A 19,337-nucleotide genomic window follows, 5' to 3' on the forward strand; every position below is an offset into this window, starting at 1 on the left:
GAAATAAAAAGAGAAAAACTATAGCAATGATTTGTTTGAAAACCCACTTCCTGCGAATTGAGGGAAAATTACTTTTGAAAGTGAAAAAAAGGCTTTATTCTGGGTTGAGCATTATTACACTGTGCTATGAGCAAGAAGTGTACCGCAAAAATGCAAAACTGGGTTTCCTGAGGTATGGTATTATCACCAATCCCTTTTAGAGACCCCTTGAGTGCATTAATAATATATAAAAATATAGCATTATATAACATGATTTGAATAATGTTTGATGTGGTCATCGGGGATATTGGATATCTCGATATTGATGACGTCATAGGTGTTATTTTAACGGAAGCCCAAGTGCTTTGTGTAGAAAAGCGAACTCCCTGGCCATCTGGAGAACAGAAGAGACGACATTAGATAAAAGAGGTAAGTGAAGTGGAAGAATGGATAGACAAGACAAGACAAGAGAGAAGGAAGGAAAGTGATGAGATAAGTGATAAGAAGAGCATCATAGATTATCAAATCTTACTGCTGATTTCAATACAACTGTATTCTGCCAACTCCATAGTTACAAGCTGCATGCTCGATTTTGTTTTTTGGCTGCCGTGAATCAAAAATGATCAGTCGGTACCTTTTATGTTCTTGACTGGCAGCAGTAATAAACTCAATTCACAATGAGCCGTCGAAATGTATGAGTTCGAAGAATATCGAAAACCGCAGTAAAGCTTACAAAAAGATAGAACGAAAAGTTACCTCTTTGACTGTTTCAGAACTAGTGCTTCCAAAATGCCCGCCTTCATCATCAATGGAACATAGAACTAAAGGAGCTGAGGAAATGCTTTCATCCTTATCATCCTTGTCATCCTTGTCATCCTTGTCATCGTCGTTTGTAGGATTACTTTCCACATGCTGTACCTCATTTCTTATTTTTGCCACCCATTTGAGGGGTACCCAGTATGGAACATGGTCATCATGCATCGCACCACGTACCAGCATTGATGGATAGCTCTGGGACATTTTATATCAAATGGAAATAAATACAAATAATCTGAATACGATAAGGAGCAGAGTACAGCATAGCACAGTATTCTGGGGGGAAGTGGGGTAGGGTGGGATGGGGTAGGTGGGGTGGGGTGGGATGGAGTGGGGCACAGCACTGCAAGGCATAGCACAACACAGAAGACCATAGTTGAGAAGGATGTGAGAGGATGGCAAAGCACAGCAATAGAAGTCCCAGTATAGCAAAGAACAGCTGATCATAGTAAAGAAGGGCAGGTATGGCAAAACTGAGCAATATTTGGTACAGGATAGCAAAGCACAGCACAGCATTCTGGTGGAAATCAGAGCAGGGCAGATGACAGCAAAGTGCAGTTAAACAGTGTAGACAAAGGATGAGAATATCAAACCTTCCAACCTTAAATTTCTCACCCTTTTAGTGACATTATGGTATGGACAATACGATTTGATGTAATTAAAGTCTTCTGCACTTTTCCTACAGAAATATTAAGTTCAAAAATTTCAAAAATTAGTAGTATGTACACGATGGTAAAGTTCAAATATTATAGTGTCTTTACCTCGGGTCTCCCCATTCGTCGTATTCTTGAGACGTCAGAGGTAGCGACGAATCCAGCATTGATGAAAGAACGTCAAGAAATGGGACCTTGTATGAAAAAGAGAACAAATGAATGAAGGAACAAATAAATTGATGGATGGATGGGAGGGTGGGAGGGTGGACCAACAAATGGATGGAAGGAAGGAACGAAAGAAAGAAAGAATGAAGGAAAAGGGTTGAAGAAGAGCAAATGAAATGACGGACAAACAATTGACCAACAAACAAATAAACCCAACAAAACCGTAGCATAACAACAACAACAACAACAGTCCAAGATGTTTCATAGTCCCAATAATAGTGAGAGACTGAATGAAAGTAGAAATCAGACCTACCCTCAGTATCACAGCCTTGTATAGGTGAGGTGATCTATTACACACAGCACCCACTACCAGGCCACCAGCACTTGTCCCTGTTGCTGCTGTCAGTGAGGGACTGGAATATCCCATTCCTTGTAAATGTTCAGTGCAAGCCTCGAAATCCTAAAAGAAATTTAGCAGTTTAAATTTTTCCATTAAGTTAGTCCTTCGAGTTGGAGGAATGATGGTAATGATGACGATAATGATGATGAAGACGATGATGACTACAATGATGATAATGACAATGATGAAGGCGATGATAATGACAATGATGATATAGTGATGATGATAATGATGATGTTGATGATGATATTGATGATGATGATGATGACGATGTCGATGATGATATAGTGATGATGATGAATATGAAGATGTCGATGATGATAGTGATGATGATGATGATGATGTCGATGAGAAGACAATGAGAATGACGATGATGATAATGATGATGTCAATAATAATGGTGACCATGATGATCTGAGCCACAGCCATTGGCCAAGGAGACTTGACCCTAGACTCCCCACTGGTGCCCAACCAACTGATGCAATCGGGAGGCAAAGACTTGCACAAAAGCAAGTGACTGTTCTTGTTGGTCTTTTCATCCTTCTTGCTAGTTCTCTTCTAATCATTTCCTATTTCCTTTACGACTGCCCACAACATAAGACCTTGTTTCCTGTTTCCTTGTTTAGTTTACCTCAAAACTCTTGTGTTTGTTATGTAGTCTGCCTTGGTGATACCACTCCCGACCAACCTCTCCTCCTCCCCTAACACCAGAATTAGAACAGAAATAAAACTGAGAAAAATGGAGTACCGTTACTCAAAAATGGCTTCCGTACAAAACCAACCAATCAGAGTCACAGAAAGGCATGCTCAAGAAACAACTACTGATTTTTTTAAATTTTAACAACTTAATCGGGTAATAGCTATAAGGTACATGCATATACATAAGATAGTAGGATAACTAGGAAAATGAATGCGATAACTACCCAATAGAGAGAGCATGAACAGGATTGTAATTCCCATACTAGGTGCTTCCCTTGATGTCATTTCCAGTATCAAGCAGGATGTTCATCAGCTAAATCACAAATTCTCAATAGAATTCTTTCTGGCTGACAGCACATGGTGGTCAGTGTTTGGCCACCATGTGGAGCAGATAATGAGATTCAAAGACTTGATTTTTATAAGTGATTGACACCCAGCAAGTTACCTGACGTGACAGAAAGCCAACACCCATCCCCTAGACAGGAGACACAAGCGCTCAAGGTTAAAACTCATGTCGACATTCACTCCATAGGCACCTAGAAAAAAACACAATAGACATTTATCAGCAGAATGATTCCATATGTTGTGGTATACGCACCTTTGTGGGTTGGTCAGAATCAACAAAATAGCGAAAACACTGCGCCATGGAAACGGTAGCCTAGACATAATGTTTTGTCATGTGCCATTCATCTGTAAACTCAGTAACAATACCCCAATCCCGCATTCATTGTTTTGCCTCCCTAGTTACCGATGCTAAGTCGGACAAGCTAAAATGTGTTTTTGATAAACAGCATGGAACAGACTCCGATCGCTTATAATTGTAAACTTCTGTCTTAGGATAAATGCATTTTTAAGGTACGTGAAGAAAAACATCCATAACAACGAAACAATCTTATGAATTCCAGTTTGTTGGTCAGACATTCTGTATTCTACTGGGAAAACTACCCATTGTTTGGATGGACACTTGAGCATAGCCGGGATCGGTCAATTCGTACTGTAGCGAATATTTGATGGAAGCAAGCCAAAACACAAGAAACTGTGCCATGATTGAGGCTGTTCTGGGTAGTAGAATGGATAATGGAAAGTGCTCTAACTCAAACTATTAGGCAAATGGGAATTGTTGTTTACCGTAAACACAGAGCAACATCGGGTTCTTTCCATTCTTCTTGACGTTCCTGTGGTGGAAGAGGGTGATTGGAACCATTGTACCATCCTGTCAAGTCAAGATAAATCAAGGGATAGTTAGTGGTTGTCAGTGATTGAGGGCCAACCAAGGTATCCAGCCAATATGAGCGCGTGTTGTTATGAAAGTAAGAATCTCATGTTTTTTCACATCAGCATAGACCAATCACCTTCTGCGCACATGCCCAACCCACATGGAAGCAGCTAATCACTGCACGCACTTTTAACATCATATAGTTTTTCATGCACTTCTGCGCAAGCGCTCAATCCATTAGGCAGCCAATCAAAATGTGTGTTATATCATAGCCATAGTCTACTACAAGTGCATGTTATCACTTGCCTTGCTGGGTACTTCTGTCCTCATGCAGTGATATTCAGAACTTGAGTATTTCGGTTTACGTGACAAAACAGGGTGAAGTTCTTTCTGTATATAAAATTGGGAACGTGATAGGTTTATTTATTAATGGCTGTTACCTCCAGTGATTCAACCCTTTTGGTAACACTTGCTGAGAGTACCTCTTAATGGGAATTTCTTCCCATGAGAGTCCCTCCTTATGAGGGCCCTTCCCCATAGTGGTCCCTTTTCTGGTTGGTCCCTTTTCATGGTGGTCCCTCTTTATGACGGTTCCTCTTTGGGGTGGTCCCTTTTCATGGTGGTTCCTTTTCTGGTTCCCTTTTCTTTGGGATCCCTCCAAATGGTGTTCCCTTTGATGGGGGTCGCTCTTCATGATGGTCCCTTTTTGGGGGATGCCTAGCATCGTTGTTTCCTTTGAAGAGGTTTCCCTCTTAATGATGGTCCCTCATCGTGGCTGTTCAATCTTCTTTGGGAACCCTCCCTACTGTTTTCCCCCTGATGAGGGTCCCTTTTCATATTAATTCCTCTTCCTGGAGGTCCATGTGCCTACTGGTCCCTTAGGGATCACTAAGTATTGAAGGTAAAACGTACCATTGTACCAGTAGACATGTCATATTCCATGACTTCCGGAGGGACAATAGGTGATGAAACATGGAAGCGAAAAACATCTGTCTTGAACATCTGGCAAAGGTAAAACATATCATCATCATCATCTTTGAGTATCTTTACCACCACCACATCCTCAACCTTCTTCACCATCAATTATCATCTTCATTATCCAACTTGATTAACATCATCACTGTCATCATCACTTTATCATAAATCATCATCCTTCATTATTATTAACTACATTATCATATTTGTATCATTATCATCCATTATCATCATTATCACCATCAATGATCATCATCATCACCATCAATGATCATCATCATTTAATCATACATGTACATTACCTGGTTTGATCCAGGAAGCAGGGAACATATCTCAGGAGGAAGCTAAAAGCAAAACAAAAGTTACACTTAAGTTACATGTAGTCTCAATGCAATATAAAAACAATAGGATACATGGACAAAAATGAACGTCATCTGGGTCATCAAGTAAGATGATTGACAGGCGAGGTGATGTTAGATGTTGTTCACTCTACTATCTTCACACACAGTCTGTACTACGATATCAAGAACATACATGGACAAAATGAACGTCATCCGGGGCATCAAGTAAGATGATTGACAGGCGAGGTGATGTTAGATGTTGTTCACTCTACTATCTTCACACACAGTCTGTACTATGATATCAAGAACATACATGGACAAAATGAACGTCATCCGGGACATCAAGTAAGATGATTGACAGGCGAGGTGATGTTAGATGTTGTTCACTCTACTATCTTCACACACAGTCTGTACTATGATATCAAGAACATACATGGACAAAATGAACGTCATCCGGGACATCAAGTAAGATGATTGACAGGCGAGGTGATGTTAGATGTTGTTCACTCTACTATCTTCACACACAGTCTGTACTATGATATCAAGAACATACATGGACAAAATGAACGTCATCCGGGTCATCATGTGAGATGATTGACAGGCGAGGTGATGTAAGACGCCGTTCATACACAACGCAATAGTTTTGAAACACCTCCATGTCGTCGATAAAAACCTGGAAAAAAGGAAACAGAAAACAGGATGAGTTTGATCAGTATTATGAATTATAATATAATCTAAATTGTCCTTACATTTGGTTCTGCAGGAATGATATCCTTCCAGTTTTCCTTCCCTGGATTTGATTCCTCTACTCTGACAACCTTAAAAACGAAAAAAGAAACAAAAAACTTTGAGTTTTGTCGCATAGCTGCCCAGAGTTGTGCAAAGAAATAAAGGCTTTGCACCATAGCATGTTGGCGCCAATAATACAGCTCTGGCTTCCTGTGGTTAGATAGCAGAACAATAAAATCTTTTTACTCTTGGGAATTGAATTCCTTCTTATGTAAAACGATTGTATTGTTCCTGCCGTCTAACATGGCTACTGTCCAGTGATGGTGCAAAGCCTCTATACATGAGTAGCATCTAGACTTTCTTTCACCGCATGAGGATCATAATCCTCATGCTCGGACCACGTTACAAACAAACATCTTCCAGCGAATGAGTCTAGGTCGCAGCGACATAAAGCTTGTATGAGCAACAGAGATATCATATTCTTGACTCACCCGATAATTAAATCCTCCAGCATTGGTGAGAATGAAGAATTCTTTTCCTCGGTGTTCAACGTAATACTCTGTTCCTTCTTCACGGGAGTAGAATGGTTGGTGTGTGAATGACTGGTCTTGGAGGCTAATAAGACTAACCTGGGGAAAAAGATTGTCTTTTTTTTCAGATTTATTTTTGCGAATCAGGAAGGGTTTGAAACAGGAGAAAATAAAAATAGAGAATTTTCCATTTGTTTTTCAGAAACGCTTCATATATGCATATTGAAGAATGTCATAGTGATCTGATATGACATGACGTCAAGAAGACTGTGTAGGCACGTTCTTTTTTGTGCTCGAGTGCTGTCCTCTTCAATAGACACATTCTAAATTGGAGATGAAAAGCTAAAAATGGTGTTCTAAGAAAACCAGCCCTGAAGAATACAGCGCACATGTTGTCATTTTGAGGTTGAATCTTATAATAAGCATATGGAAGAATTCTGTAAAAATCCACAATGATAACAAGAGTCAGCAAGTAGATGTACTGAATGGACTCACCTCTGATGTAGCTTTGGCGTTTGAATTAACTGTGATGTATTTTCTATCTTTAGTTGCACTCACATCCATAAAAAACCTGTTAAACCACACAATATAGGATTAATAAACCTAGATAGGGATAAAATGGTATAAAGACACTTGAAGACTGGCTTACATCAAAGGTGGTGTAGCATTAGTACACTTGCCTCTCACTTCTAGAGTCTTGGGTTTAATTCCTGGACTCTGCATCACATTATGAGTAGAGTTTGTTAGGTTTCTCCCTTGATTCAAGGTTCTCTGGTTTTCCTCCCTACTCCAAACCTAACCAGCTAAATTCCAATTTTATCTGTTGGTTAGCCAATTGCCCTTACTTTGATCAGCCCAGAGGTCGTTTTAGGTTTCGATCTGTAAGTTAGCTGTGCCTTGACTTCAATCTGAACCCAAGGCTGTTTTAGGGTTCAATAAAATTATTTTATTGTTTTTGAATTTGGCTCTTTACCTCTCATTTTTCTCTTCATACATCAGGATATCCTTATCTACATCTTGACCCAGTTTGTGTTTCCACAGCTTGTTTGATCTTTTTAAGTCATCATGTGTAGTGTAAAAGATAGTGGAATCATCAGCTCCCCATTCTGAAACAAAAACAAAAAAAGAAACAAACAAACAAACAAAATTTAGATGGTTCCATTTAACAGACACTGATAAACTGGTAGCCCTCTTTGTGCCTCTTATTCAGAAAGAACTGAAGGTCTATCCATTTGTAGAAACAAATACAAAGGCAATAAGTTCTTCTCAGCTATATCTTAAGATCCTGAGTGTTGTTCTGGCTATAAATTGAACTTATGAACTTAAGAAAAAAAATATATATTCAAAGTAGTTTTGATTGAATGTTTTTGGGGTCCTGAAGCCCTGACCCTCACAAGAGAGTATTTTTTCCCTTGGGGGCTGGGGTGGGGGGAATGTCAACTAAAACTATATTTATTTATCATAAACTTCATTTTTGTGCTAAATTCAAAAACTATAAAACGCTGGAACTAAGCCTGCAAAAAGTTTCTACCCTGATATATAGACACTGTTGTAACATTTTCTTTTAACCAATCAGGGCATGAGTAGGTGCATATACCATGATTACATACCAAAGTTTACAGCATTAGGAATTATATCCATGATATCTAATGGACCATCCCATACTTTAGTGACATGACAGGAATATGTCTCCAAACCAGTACTGTCTAACAGGAAACCAGCTAACTGTATTCCGTACAATAAGAAAATATCAATACAAGCTATATATAATAGTCTAAGTGCTTAGGAGAAGTGTAATGCATGAAAGAGGCAAGAATGGGAACTCAAAGTTTTCATGAAAAAAATGACAAATTTGTGGAATTCTCTGCTCCTTTAGAGACACACCTTTGATCAATACCCTGAAATAACCTCTGGGCTGATCTAAGTCAGGGCATGGCTAACTCACAGATTGAACCCTGAAACAACCTCTGGGCTGATCTGAGTCATGGTACAGCTAACTCACAGATTGAACCCTGAAACAACCTCTGGGCTGATCTAAGTCAGGGCATGGCTAACTCACAGATTGAACCCTGAAACATCCTCTGGGCTGATCTAAGTCAGGGCATGGCTAACTCACAGATCAAACCCTGAAACAACCTCAGGGCTGATGTGAGTCGGGACATGGCTATAAACAGGGTCACCACATTACTGGCTACTCTGTGCTAGGGTCTTGGTCCCAAAAGTCTCTGACATTTTGACGAGAATGTGCAGTAAGAATGACAGCTGCCTGTGGGTACTGGGTTGAGAGTGAAAATATCTTCTGAAAATGTGTGGTTTTTCAGACCCCCCTACCTCCAGAAATTCCAATTTTCTTCCTTACAAACTCTGTAATTTTACTCTTTCTTAAATCCCCTCCCCTATCCCTTGGAAATTCCAAATTCCTCTTTGGTGGGGAGGGGGGAGGGTGGGTTTGGATATTATTTATAAATTCTGGATCTATACAATAAACCAACCTGTCTTGAAGGAGATAATTTGAAGTTTGATACTGCAACATGAGGATATTTGGTAGATAGTTCATTCTGGTTCAGAATTATTTGCGGCAACCCATGTAACCCACCTGGGAAAAAATGGTTTAAAAAGGATCTTTAAGAATGGTGCAGATATTCAATTTATATGGGATACCTGTGATCTCAAATCCACAGGGAGCCCATTCATACATAACAAAGATATAATCACAGGCTGCAAAACCTACTCTTGAATATTATTCGTCTGCAGATTACTGGAAGTCTTCTGTCTCCCTCAGGAGGACTTTTTATGTAGTAGATATGATGATCGATTCTCTATGCAAGATAAAAAAGTTTGCTAAAAATAGATTAAATATTTTTGTGCCACTCTGTACCATGGGTTACAAGGGTTATTTATTCCCAGGGGCAGCGGAACTGGGGGACCCAACATGCCCCCCCCCCCTCCAGACAAAATTTTTTGGGGGAGCCTGGCCCCCCCTTACAAAAATATTGGTTCTCAGTCATAGTTTTACAGCGCATGCGTCTGCAATCAAACAAAACAGCTGTCATTATCACATAGTGTTAAATATAATATTTCAGTGCACCCCCAAAGATTTTCAGCTTCTGCCGCCCCTGATTCTCTCTTTAGATTTTGCTGTTCTGACTCTAACCTATATCTACCTCAAGGCTTAAAATAACATGTGGTAAGTTGCCAGTCATGATGACCAGCTAAATTAGTTTTAGCTTGGTCATGCCTTATTTCTGTCTCAATAAAATGTTACTGGTCAAAATGACTAGCAAGGCAAAGTTTTGACCGAACGAGCTCCAATATTCTGGGCAGACATTGTCTAATTCCAGCTATTATCGCAAGCCCTGCACCTGAAATGAATGAAACAGAATTTCTGGACCCCACCATGTAGCAACTCAGAACATGATATGAGTCATCTAACATGTTTTTCTGCTGGAGCACAGAATCTTTTTTTAAAGAAAAATATGCTTTTGATGACACATACAGGATCTCTAATAAACATAACACATTAATTACCTGTGGTACAGATTCTACTTCATGGCATAATGGCAACCAGTGGTTCATCTCTAGTATCAATTGTCTTTGGAAATTTTCTGTATCTGCTAGAGATGCCTGCATATACCTGCATTACAGGGGTTGGGTGGTGTATTAATAATGGTATGCTATGCTCAAGGATTGTTATTCATGATTTACTCCCTTTAAATAACACATGCTTTACTCCTCTTTCAACCCCTAACACCTGTTTTGTTTGACTCAGTTATCCTTTTTGCCCAGCAAAAACATTAGCAATTTAACAGACAAGTTTGTATCTAGCAAACTGGGGGCACACTGGGGAACGGCTTAGTCAAGCTTGTTTTCAGAGCCTTTCTCCCTTTAGCTCTTTTCCAATTCTCATTCCTCCAATCCTTCCACACACATAAATCTGCTTACCTGTTTTCATCTTTAATGTATTTTTTCACATCCTGTCAAAATAGGAATGAAATATTGATTAGCAACTTAAGTGCAACATAAGCCTCGTTCCTCTATACTATGTAAGATTGCATTTTCCAGTTCAAAATGAATTACAGGCGCCCAAGCAAGCAAATGCAAATAGTACAGTATTGAAAGTATAACCTACTTACCTGAGAATTCGCATCCCGTAACCAGTTAAAATCATCCTTCAGGACAAACCCATGTAATTCTTTATTATCTGGTACTACTTTAGCGCTAGGAACTTCCCCTTTTTTAGCAAAAAGCCACTTTGTGAATGGAAGACAACGTTTTGACGACAAACCAAGAGAACGACGAATGTTTTTCTGCACGCTGATTGAGTTCAATCTTTCGAGGCGGGAAATTCGAAAATAACATTGTAAAGCCCTTATCTGGGACATCTGAAACATTCTGTAGGATTCTTTTAAATCATTGAAGCAAAGGAATGTGTTTTAAGGATCGATAGATTAAAATATTAAATTCCATTCAAAAAATGAGTCACGCTCTTCTTGAATTTGATCGCGTTTGACACAGGAACCCCAATTACAAGAAAAATACGACTTCCTTCCCAAACCAAAAATCCAGCATATACGATAAACTCCAACTCGGAGGTACTTCATACTAATTTTTCCTCGCTCTTTTCTATTGAAGCATTTATTATTTATTATTAAATTTGTACAATATTTTTAAATTGTACAGTAAGGCATAAAAAGTGTGTTTGGGCTACCTGTTTGATATCCCATGGATCTAAGCGAGCTCTTTTTTCAAGATGGCGATGAGAGTTTTATATTTTACACGTGCACGAACTCTTTTGAGCTAATTTGCTTATTTTCTACGTTAGAACTGTAGTTCTTTGCACTGTTTTTTCATAGAATGGTTTTCCTATGAATAGCTGATGTAATAATTATGATAGCATTGAGGTATTTTGGACGTTTTACCCCAAGAATTAACATCGCAACGAGAAATGCAGGGTTTCGAAAACTCGACATCTTTTCTTTAACACCACAACGTATTTTGAGCTCCTTTGTGGATGATTTTAGTACTAATGGGACGTCATTCAAACGGCGTGTTAGTCAATACCCAAGCAAATCATTATATCTTCAAACACCAGAAGAAAAAAGAATTAATGGCGAATTCCAAGGAAATCAGATTCACCTGAATAGTGTAATACGCAAAACGACAACAGTGAAAGCCCTTTTGGATTTGTACGAAACTTGTGTGTTAAACAATAAGAATACAATAACAGTACTTTATCATCTTGCGAGGATTGTTAAAAATAACTCATGGGAGCAGTATCTGGTAAGAACAGACCCCGAGTTGAGAGGAAAAGCACAACTTTTCCTGGAAAAGGTAATGGTTATGATCCCAGAAGTTGATGACCGAGGTTTGTCCAATGCTGTACATGCTCTAGCTTTTCTACTGGCAAGAAATGTGAATATACCAAACCTGCAAAGTTATATCAATTTATGCCAACAGGAAGCTCTAAAGAGGGGCTTTTCTCACGTAAATACCAAAGAAATTGCAATGCTGTTGTCTGGTCTTGGTAGAGCTAGATTTGTAGATGCAAAGGAACTTTGTGGGGAGATCAAGAAGGAGGTAATCAAACGTGGGCTGTCAAAATTCACCAACAGTGAATTGTGTATCATGGTTTGGTCTTTTGCAACATTGGGAGAAATATCGGAGGACCTCTTTCAGCTTGCCGAGAAGGAAATTCTGTCAAGGGACCTGACTAATTTTACAAGAGACCAGTATGTTCAGCTTCTCTCTGCATTTAGTAAAACGTTTGAAAAGCACAAAGAACTATTAACTCACTTTGCCAATGAGTTAACATCAAGGGATCTTTCATCTTTCAAACCGTATGAGCTTGATGTGATTTTGCGCTCATCCTCTGGCCTGAACATCCAAAGTGACCAGCTGTTGCAGTCAGTAGAACAGTCGATCCTTAAAGCACATCCTTCTAAGTACAGTACAAGACAGATTGCTTTACTGCTCAAGTTTGTGTCCAGTCAAGGACTCAAAGGCCAAGATCTTTTTCAATGCATGTCCAAAGAAATTCTAACAAGACGGAAATGTATTGCCGAAATGGAAAATCGAGATATTGCCACAATTCTTTTATCTTATGCAGAAATGAAGATCAGAGATACTAAGTTATTCACTGCTCTCAAAGAAGAAATAATGCTGCGAGATAAGTACAAGTACGAACCAGGACAACTGGTGTTGTTTGCATGGTCTTTTGCCAAGGTAAACATCAAAGCTCCTGAACTGTTCCAGATGATTGGCGATGTGCTGTGCCAACAAGATCTATCCGACATCCCCTCCAGAAGAATTGCCAAAACTCTTTGGGCTTTTGGACGACTGGGTGAAGCCCACGAGAGGATGTTTAAATCCTTAGACAAAGAAATCCTTCAGAGATCTTTTGATGGATACGATTTCCTGAGCTTAGCTACCTTTGTGTGGTCATTTGCAAAGCTGAATGTCCAATCACCAGAACTTTTCAACCAAACAGCACTGCAGTTTATAAAATTCAACCTTGCTCATCACAATGTTGCAGAACTGATCATGGTACTTTGGTCATACATGAAAGCTTCGCACTATGATACAGTATTATTTGAAAAGTTTGCCGACAACATCCTTACAAGAGATCTTTCAGAATTCACCAATCTACAAATTGTCCAAATTCTGTGGTACTATGAGAAGTTTAAAATCCCAAGTGCAAAACTCTATGAGTTCTTTGGTGAGGAAATCCTACGAAAAAATCTTGGTGAACTTGATACTTTAATGCTCACAACTATCCTACGTTCTTATGCAACAGCAGTGCCTGAACGCAAAGATTATATTATCTGCATAGAGAACGAAATGATGAAAAGAAACTTGTCAAACTTACATAGCAATATACTAAAGAATGTGATTTGGTCCTTAACTGAAGCAGGAATGCCTAACAGTGAGTTAGTATCAAAACTAAATAGTGAACTTGGCCAAAGAGAAACAGAATACAAAGGAGGAAATGTAGCTTCTGGTTCGTCGGATGAAGAGATAGAAAAAATGAACAATGAGATTTTCACAGCATAAGGAAAATATTTTTGACAATTCACACTTTTCTACTGGCTGCTTAAATTTTTTTCTGGTTAAGATAACCTTGGAATCTATTTCTGGCTGATCTGAGGAAAAGTGTTAGCCAATCAGAAATTGAGAAAATTTGCAAGATTGAAGGTGTCACTTTTCCTCTCGCAATATTACAAATTTCCAGGACACCAAAGACAACATAACTAATGAGTTTTATATTTTTATTGCAATGGCAGCTGTGCAGTGATGTATGTTACCATTCATTCCTATGTTACCATTTGTGACATGTTTGCTGGTTGCGATATTAAAGATTTTGGAAAGGATTTAAATTTATTATTTAAGGAATGAGGACAGTATTAGAAATGAACAATCTTTCCTTCAGTGGATTGGATATATTTTAACACGTATAACTTAGTGCGATTTTAAGCCACCAATATGAGTTGGTATTAGTGGCTGGTTGGGAGAAATTATATTCTGTATTGGCTGCGAGTGTGAAGAAGCTGTCAACATAGACCCTTCATTGAAAGCTGAAATCGCAACACTCCTCTCTTAAAACAATAAGTGAGATAAACTGACTTAACCAATCAATCAAAACAATTCCATTCTACTGTATGTATTTTATTGTTGTATATCATACACCATACACTTTACTCCAATTTACATTATTAATTTAACATCTTTTACTAAACACATTTCAAATAGAGATTAAGTCTAATAAAAAAAACCATTAACATTCACTATAAACATCCAAAATTATCTTAACCTTTGCTTTATGGAAGTGCAGTCTATGTTTCACGAGGCTAGTGTTTGCACTCTATCCTGATCAAATCACTAACCTTCTAAAGCCCTGGCTAAACGAGGAAATACATTTACTGCACACATGCTTACTCAATGTTTCTCAGTTTGGTCATGTAAAAACATTGCTACCAGCACTAAATTTGGCTTCCGAGAAGCAAAATTCTACAGCACAGCAGAAACATTTCACTTTTTCAAGCCACATGAAAACAATGTTACATTTGTTTGCCTATGTTTCCTGATAGTTTAGCAATCTTTGGAAACAAATTCAAAAACAAAACATTTTTCCTTTACTAGTTGGGGCTTAAAATTTATGTTTTACTGATCTCAGAAAACTGTGCTACCCATATTCTTTCTGAGATTGGATGTTAATAAATTAATATAGGTTATATCCATCACATGATGAGCTAATAGTTCACATACTCTGTTCTGATTATTGCAGCTTGTTAAGGTATTTCTTTCTATATTGGGATGGCATTCTTTAAATCATGAATGAAATATGTTTTAATAACCATTAGCTCAAGTCAAAGAGTATTTCTTAATATCCTTTGGGTGGATTTCTATTTGACCCCTCATCATAATGCCTAATGGGATACATTGGGTGGCCTAGGAAAATATGACATGGTAAATGAACACAAAGAGAAACAAACAAAAAAAAACAACAAACAAGCAAAGTATGATTTCAAGTCTAGATTACAAAATAAATGAAATTATCATTTTTTGGTTGTTGCTAACATCCAGCTCTAGCTTTCTATGTCAATGATAAAGTAAGAAATGCTACCTAGAGACATTGATGTTTTAGAAAAAACTATTCTTATGGCAGGGCATGAAATTAATGCTCGCAAACTAGCAAAAATGTGAGTAAAATTTTGCATTTAGCAAGTAAGGAAAAACTGAACTAGCTAAGTTTTGCAAGTATGACCACAGCCCAGAAATTGAAGGACAGAAAAGTTTAGAACCTGCATCAAATAACATTAGTTATGAGCTGCGATTGATCAGTGACTTTGAAATTTTCGATAGTGAGAGCAAAACTTACTAGTAGGTTTATAAGTTAATTTCCTGCCCTGTAATGGGAGTATAATCTAAAAATCTTTTACATTGAACAACCTATGTTGCTATAAAAAGCAAAGTACTGTACCTCGTAAAGTACCTAGTCCTTTCCTATACATTTATAAACATCGAAATGTATAAGGTAAGGCAAATGAATGAATGATGAGTCAAAAACTAAGTAAGTTAAATGTACTGTACGTCCTTAAGTTTTAAAACAACAGCTTGGCCACCCTTAATGTCAATTTTATTGACATCAAAGACTTTATTCTTTATGCTGAATTGACTATCAAACACGACAGTTCCTCTACCAGAAATATCTACTAAATCACCATTCCATTCAGTACCAGAGAAGTTAATGATTACTAGATACTCATCACCTCTGGTGTAGGAAAATACTTGGCTGTCAGCATGAACAACTTTAAACTGGGTTGACTTAAAAGCACTTTCCTGTCGCAGCTTGACTACTGCCTTGTATACAGCATAGTGAGATTTTTCATCTTTCTTTTCACCTTCAACGTTGATTTTGTCTATGTTGCTGCTAACAGGTTCAAATGGACTTCCAGTCGTAAATCCTTCAAAAGAATCCCCCAATAATATTTATGAGATGATGATTATAACTGCATAATGTTTCTGATGATGACAAACAATAATATCTACGTAGGGTCATGGGTTACTGATCTGTGTGTGAAAGTAACATGTGTACTGTTGAAGGGAGGTGGTTGTTATGGGTGGCCAGATACCCAGCCTATGTTTGTATCCAAATATTTAAGATAAAGAATAAAGAAGTATAAAATGGATACCAAATTCCTCAACTCCTACTTAATATCACATGTTCTTGATGTCAAAGTTAGGTCAGGATTTCAAATTTGCACATGCGAAACAGCAAAAGGTTGTTGATTTTCTGTTTTGCAGGCATAAAATACATCAGGTTGCATTTTTTTTTGAGTAGACCTTATTCCTATGTAAGTTTCATTGTTGTGTCCAACACAAGAAAGTGCCCAGAAATAACATATTTTTGCTTGTAACTTCGAAACCAAAAAAGTTATTTTGTGCTAGTACCATGTACCAACTGATTTTCTTTTGAGAGCCCATCAAAGACCAGCCAATCAGCATGCAGAAATAAATCTGATCAGGTAATCCATTATCATGAAATGATAGGTCTTTGTTTGCTGATAAACAACTGAAACAAGGACCTTTGTGTGGGTTTCCCGAGATCACCTGGTAGGTGAGAAAATAGGGTTTATCAACAAGTAATTCTTACCAGCTTCTTTTTCCTTAGTCCATTGCATGGGTGACCGAGGACTGCCAGATGTATCAACCATGCCAAGCTCTTCTCCATAGTATGTCATTGGGGTACCAGGTAGAGTAAGAAGAAGAACATTCATAGCATCAATCAATTTTTCTCCCAGCCGACTACCAACTCTGCTGTTTGTGGGGTTACCGATAGCAAAACTGGGGGAGCCATCTTTAGGAACTGAAGCCAAGTAGTTGCTGACAGTTTCGTTGATGGATTGTGCAATATCTGCATTCTTTACATCAGTGATAAGACCAGTGAAAGTTGGGAGATCACTCTGAGCATAAAACTTGCCAATATCCTTGCCCATGACATCAAGGATCAGGAGCTTATGGGAGTCAGACTTTTCCAGTGAGGAACGGAATTTCTTAACAATGTCAAGATTGCCTGGCAAGTCTAAAAGCAACAAAAAATGTATTTATAAATCATCACTAGCTTAGTCTAGTTGAAAATGAGCCTTCGTGATAATGATTACAGTCAAAGATATGTGAACGCCCCCCTTTCATATTGATATCTTTCTTTTCTTAAAATAGTTAGCAATCATCTCTTTAATAACTAAACTTAAAATATTATTTGTAGTCCAATGTTTTATCAAGATGCCAGTTCAAAAAGCTAATATCCCTTGTAAAGTTGTAGATGAAATTTTTTCCCCATAATTAATTATTGCAGTGACTAAAAAAGATAGCAATTTTGTGTTAAAGAAAAACAAAATATGGGACATAATATGAGATATTCTTTAAACTATACCAGATGTTTTTAAATTATTAATTTAAAGGATTAAAATCGTTGGGAAAACCTAGGGTGGATCAGGGAAAAAAACAGTAAAATATTTTACTTTAAAAAATACATATATACCAGGAACAATCTTGGTATCCTATGTCTTTTTGTTTTTTAATGAGAAAAACAGCTGTTTTTTAGAAAAAAATTAATTTAATAACAAATCTGGAGAAAAAACTAAAATGAAAATCCACAGCTGAAAACGTTTGGCTGTAAATTTTTTTCAATGGCTTAAAAGAATATATGAGGTTTTATTGGTATAGAATAAGTGATCTGCGAGTTTTTTCTGTTTTTTTTTCACTAGAGGTATTATCAATTATTGCCACGTAACCCGACCCTCTGGGGCTTATATAATACAGTATTTCACGTGATGTAAACAAATCTTCCAAAAAACTATATTTTTTACTATATGTCTTTTGAAGATCGCTAAAAATAAATTAAAAGAAAATTTATTTTAAATCGAGAGCTCAAAAGGTGTGAATTCAATAACAAGGTTAACCACAAGAAAAAGAAGAAAAAGCAATTATTACCGAACGTTTGGTTGTGTTCCACCATATCGTATTTTTGGATTGAATTGTTGTAGCCTGGCTTCTCTATTTCATTCCTGAATTCTTTATCTTCCAACATGTACTGGATGAAGCCAGCTCGGAATCCTTCTACACCTTTGTTGGTCCAGAATTTCAGGACCTTATTGAGTTCTTCGACGACTGAATCGTTGCGAAGGTTCAGGTCGGGTTGGCTCTTGTCGAACTGGTGGAGATAGTATTCGTTGGTTGTTGCGTCTTTTTCCCAAGCACTTCCACCATTAACACTAATCCAGTTGTTAGCAGTTGCTCTCCATACATACCATCCACGTTTATCGGAGTTAACTTTAGCTTTACTATCGAGGAACCACTTGTGTTTATCAGAGGTGTAGCTTGGTATAAAGTTGACCACGATTAAGATGTCTTTGGCTTTGGCTTTCTTGACAAGATCTTCAAAGTCACTCATCTTGCCATACATTGCGCTGATGTTCTTGAAGTCATCGTCATAAAGAGTATCAAGACAGAGGATTTTGACTCCAAGTTCTTTCAAGTAGTCGAGCTTTTCTGTGATGCCTTTGAGGTCGCCGTTACCATCGCCATCCGAGTCTTTGAACGATCTTGGTTGGATCTGGTACACTATTTCACCCTTGAACCAGTTTTTATCAACCACCTTCGTCTTACTACACTTGGGAGAGACGATGATAATAATAACAGCAGCCACTACCATAGCGATGATGATCAAGGTAAAAAATACAACCAGGACAATTCGAGTCTTGCTGTATTTCGCCACTTCTTCCTCGCTTGGCTTTTGAGGAATTCGAGATTGCGGCTGTTCTAGCTTAACTTTTACTTCATCATTCCCTGTTAGGCTGTTAAACTCTACTTCATTCGACATTTTGGTGGTTCTTTTGGGTTAAAGGCAAGAAAAGCTATCTGAATCCCAAAGCAAACGCAAGCAAAATGGCGGGAATGGAGTGTTTATAATTCCACGCGGCCGCTTCGAACCCTCACTCATGTGCTTACAGCGTGAACAATATGAAAACAGCCAATCACAGCTCGAGGGTATCGCTATCGCCCTTTGAACCAGACAGAAATACTGCCACCTTATTGGCTAGAATTTTTTCTTTCAACTTGGTCTGAAAGAAAAACCTGTTTTGTCACGATATAAAGATTTTGGCAAGAATACAAGAGGATTGCATCATTCAACACCTTAAACACGTGCCTTATATTCATAATCACACTTGCCGTAAATACATATCCCACGCTATACTCAAAACAGACAATATTTCACCCAAGACTAATACCATCATACAACACGAAGTTATCAAAATTATTTTGGATTAATTTTAC

At 37.9% G+C, this 19,337-nt stretch overlaps 3 protein-coding genes across 3 annotated transcripts; 1 reads left to right on the forward strand and 2 right to left on the reverse strand.

Moving 5' to 3' along the window:
• Nucleotides 1-72: 72 nt before the first annotated feature.
• LOC116301914 (uncharacterized) lies at nt 73-11,005 on the reverse strand. Its single transcript, XM_031711119.1, has 22 exons — nt 10,637-11,005; nt 10,446-10,477; nt 10,032-10,137; nt 9,235-9,322; nt 8,996-9,099; nt 8,114-8,228; nt 7,477-7,609; nt 6,999-7,074; nt 6,465-6,602; nt 5,994-6,062; nt 5,798-5,917; nt 5,206-5,247; nt 4,841-4,930; nt 4,235-4,318; nt 3,841-3,925; nt 3,158-3,248; nt 2,645-2,714; nt 1,927-2,073; nt 1,557-1,642; nt 1,411-1,474; nt 736-990; nt 73-373 (listed from the first exon to the last, which is right to left on the reverse strand). The coding sequence occupies exons 1-22, from the start codon at nt 10,892-10,894 to the stop codon at nt 320-322; spliced, it is 2,307 nt and encodes a 768-aa protein (XP_031566979.1). The 5' UTR covers nt 10,895-11,005; the 3' UTR covers nt 73-319.
• Nucleotides 11,006-11,261: 256 nt separating this feature from the next.
• LOC116304471 (uncharacterized) lies at nt 11,262-13,870 on the forward strand. Its single transcript, XM_031714245.2, has one exon. The coding sequence runs from the start codon at nt 11,391-11,393 to the stop codon at nt 13,551-13,553; it is 2,163 nt and encodes a 720-aa protein (XP_031570105.1). The 5' UTR covers nt 11,262-11,390; the 3' UTR covers nt 13,554-13,870.
• Nucleotides 13,871-14,144: 274 nt separating this feature from the next.
• On the reverse strand, nt 14,145-19,017 carry LOC116304662 (amino acid transporter heavy chain SLC3A1). The gene is made up of 3 exons (XM_031714462.2): nt 17,994-19,017; nt 16,654-17,082; nt 14,145-15,964 (listed from the first exon to the last, which is right to left on the reverse strand). Exons 1-3 carry the CDS (start codon nt 18,880-18,882, stop codon nt 15,576-15,578), a joined length of 1,707 nt encoding a protein of 568 aa, XP_031570322.2. The 5' UTR covers nt 18,883-19,017; the 3' UTR covers nt 14,145-15,575.
• Between the last annotated feature and the right edge of the window lie 320 nt (nt 19,018-19,337).

This window comes from Actinia tenebrosa, unplaced genomic scaffold, assembly GCF_029948245.1.
Source record: "Actinia tenebrosa isolate PJP-AT-01 unplaced genomic scaffold, QUT_ActTen_1.0 PGA_scaffold8__29_contigs__length_14323225, whole genome shotgun sequence".
NCBI lineage: Eukaryota > Metazoa > Cnidaria > Anthozoa > Actiniaria > Actiniidae > Actinia > Actinia tenebrosa.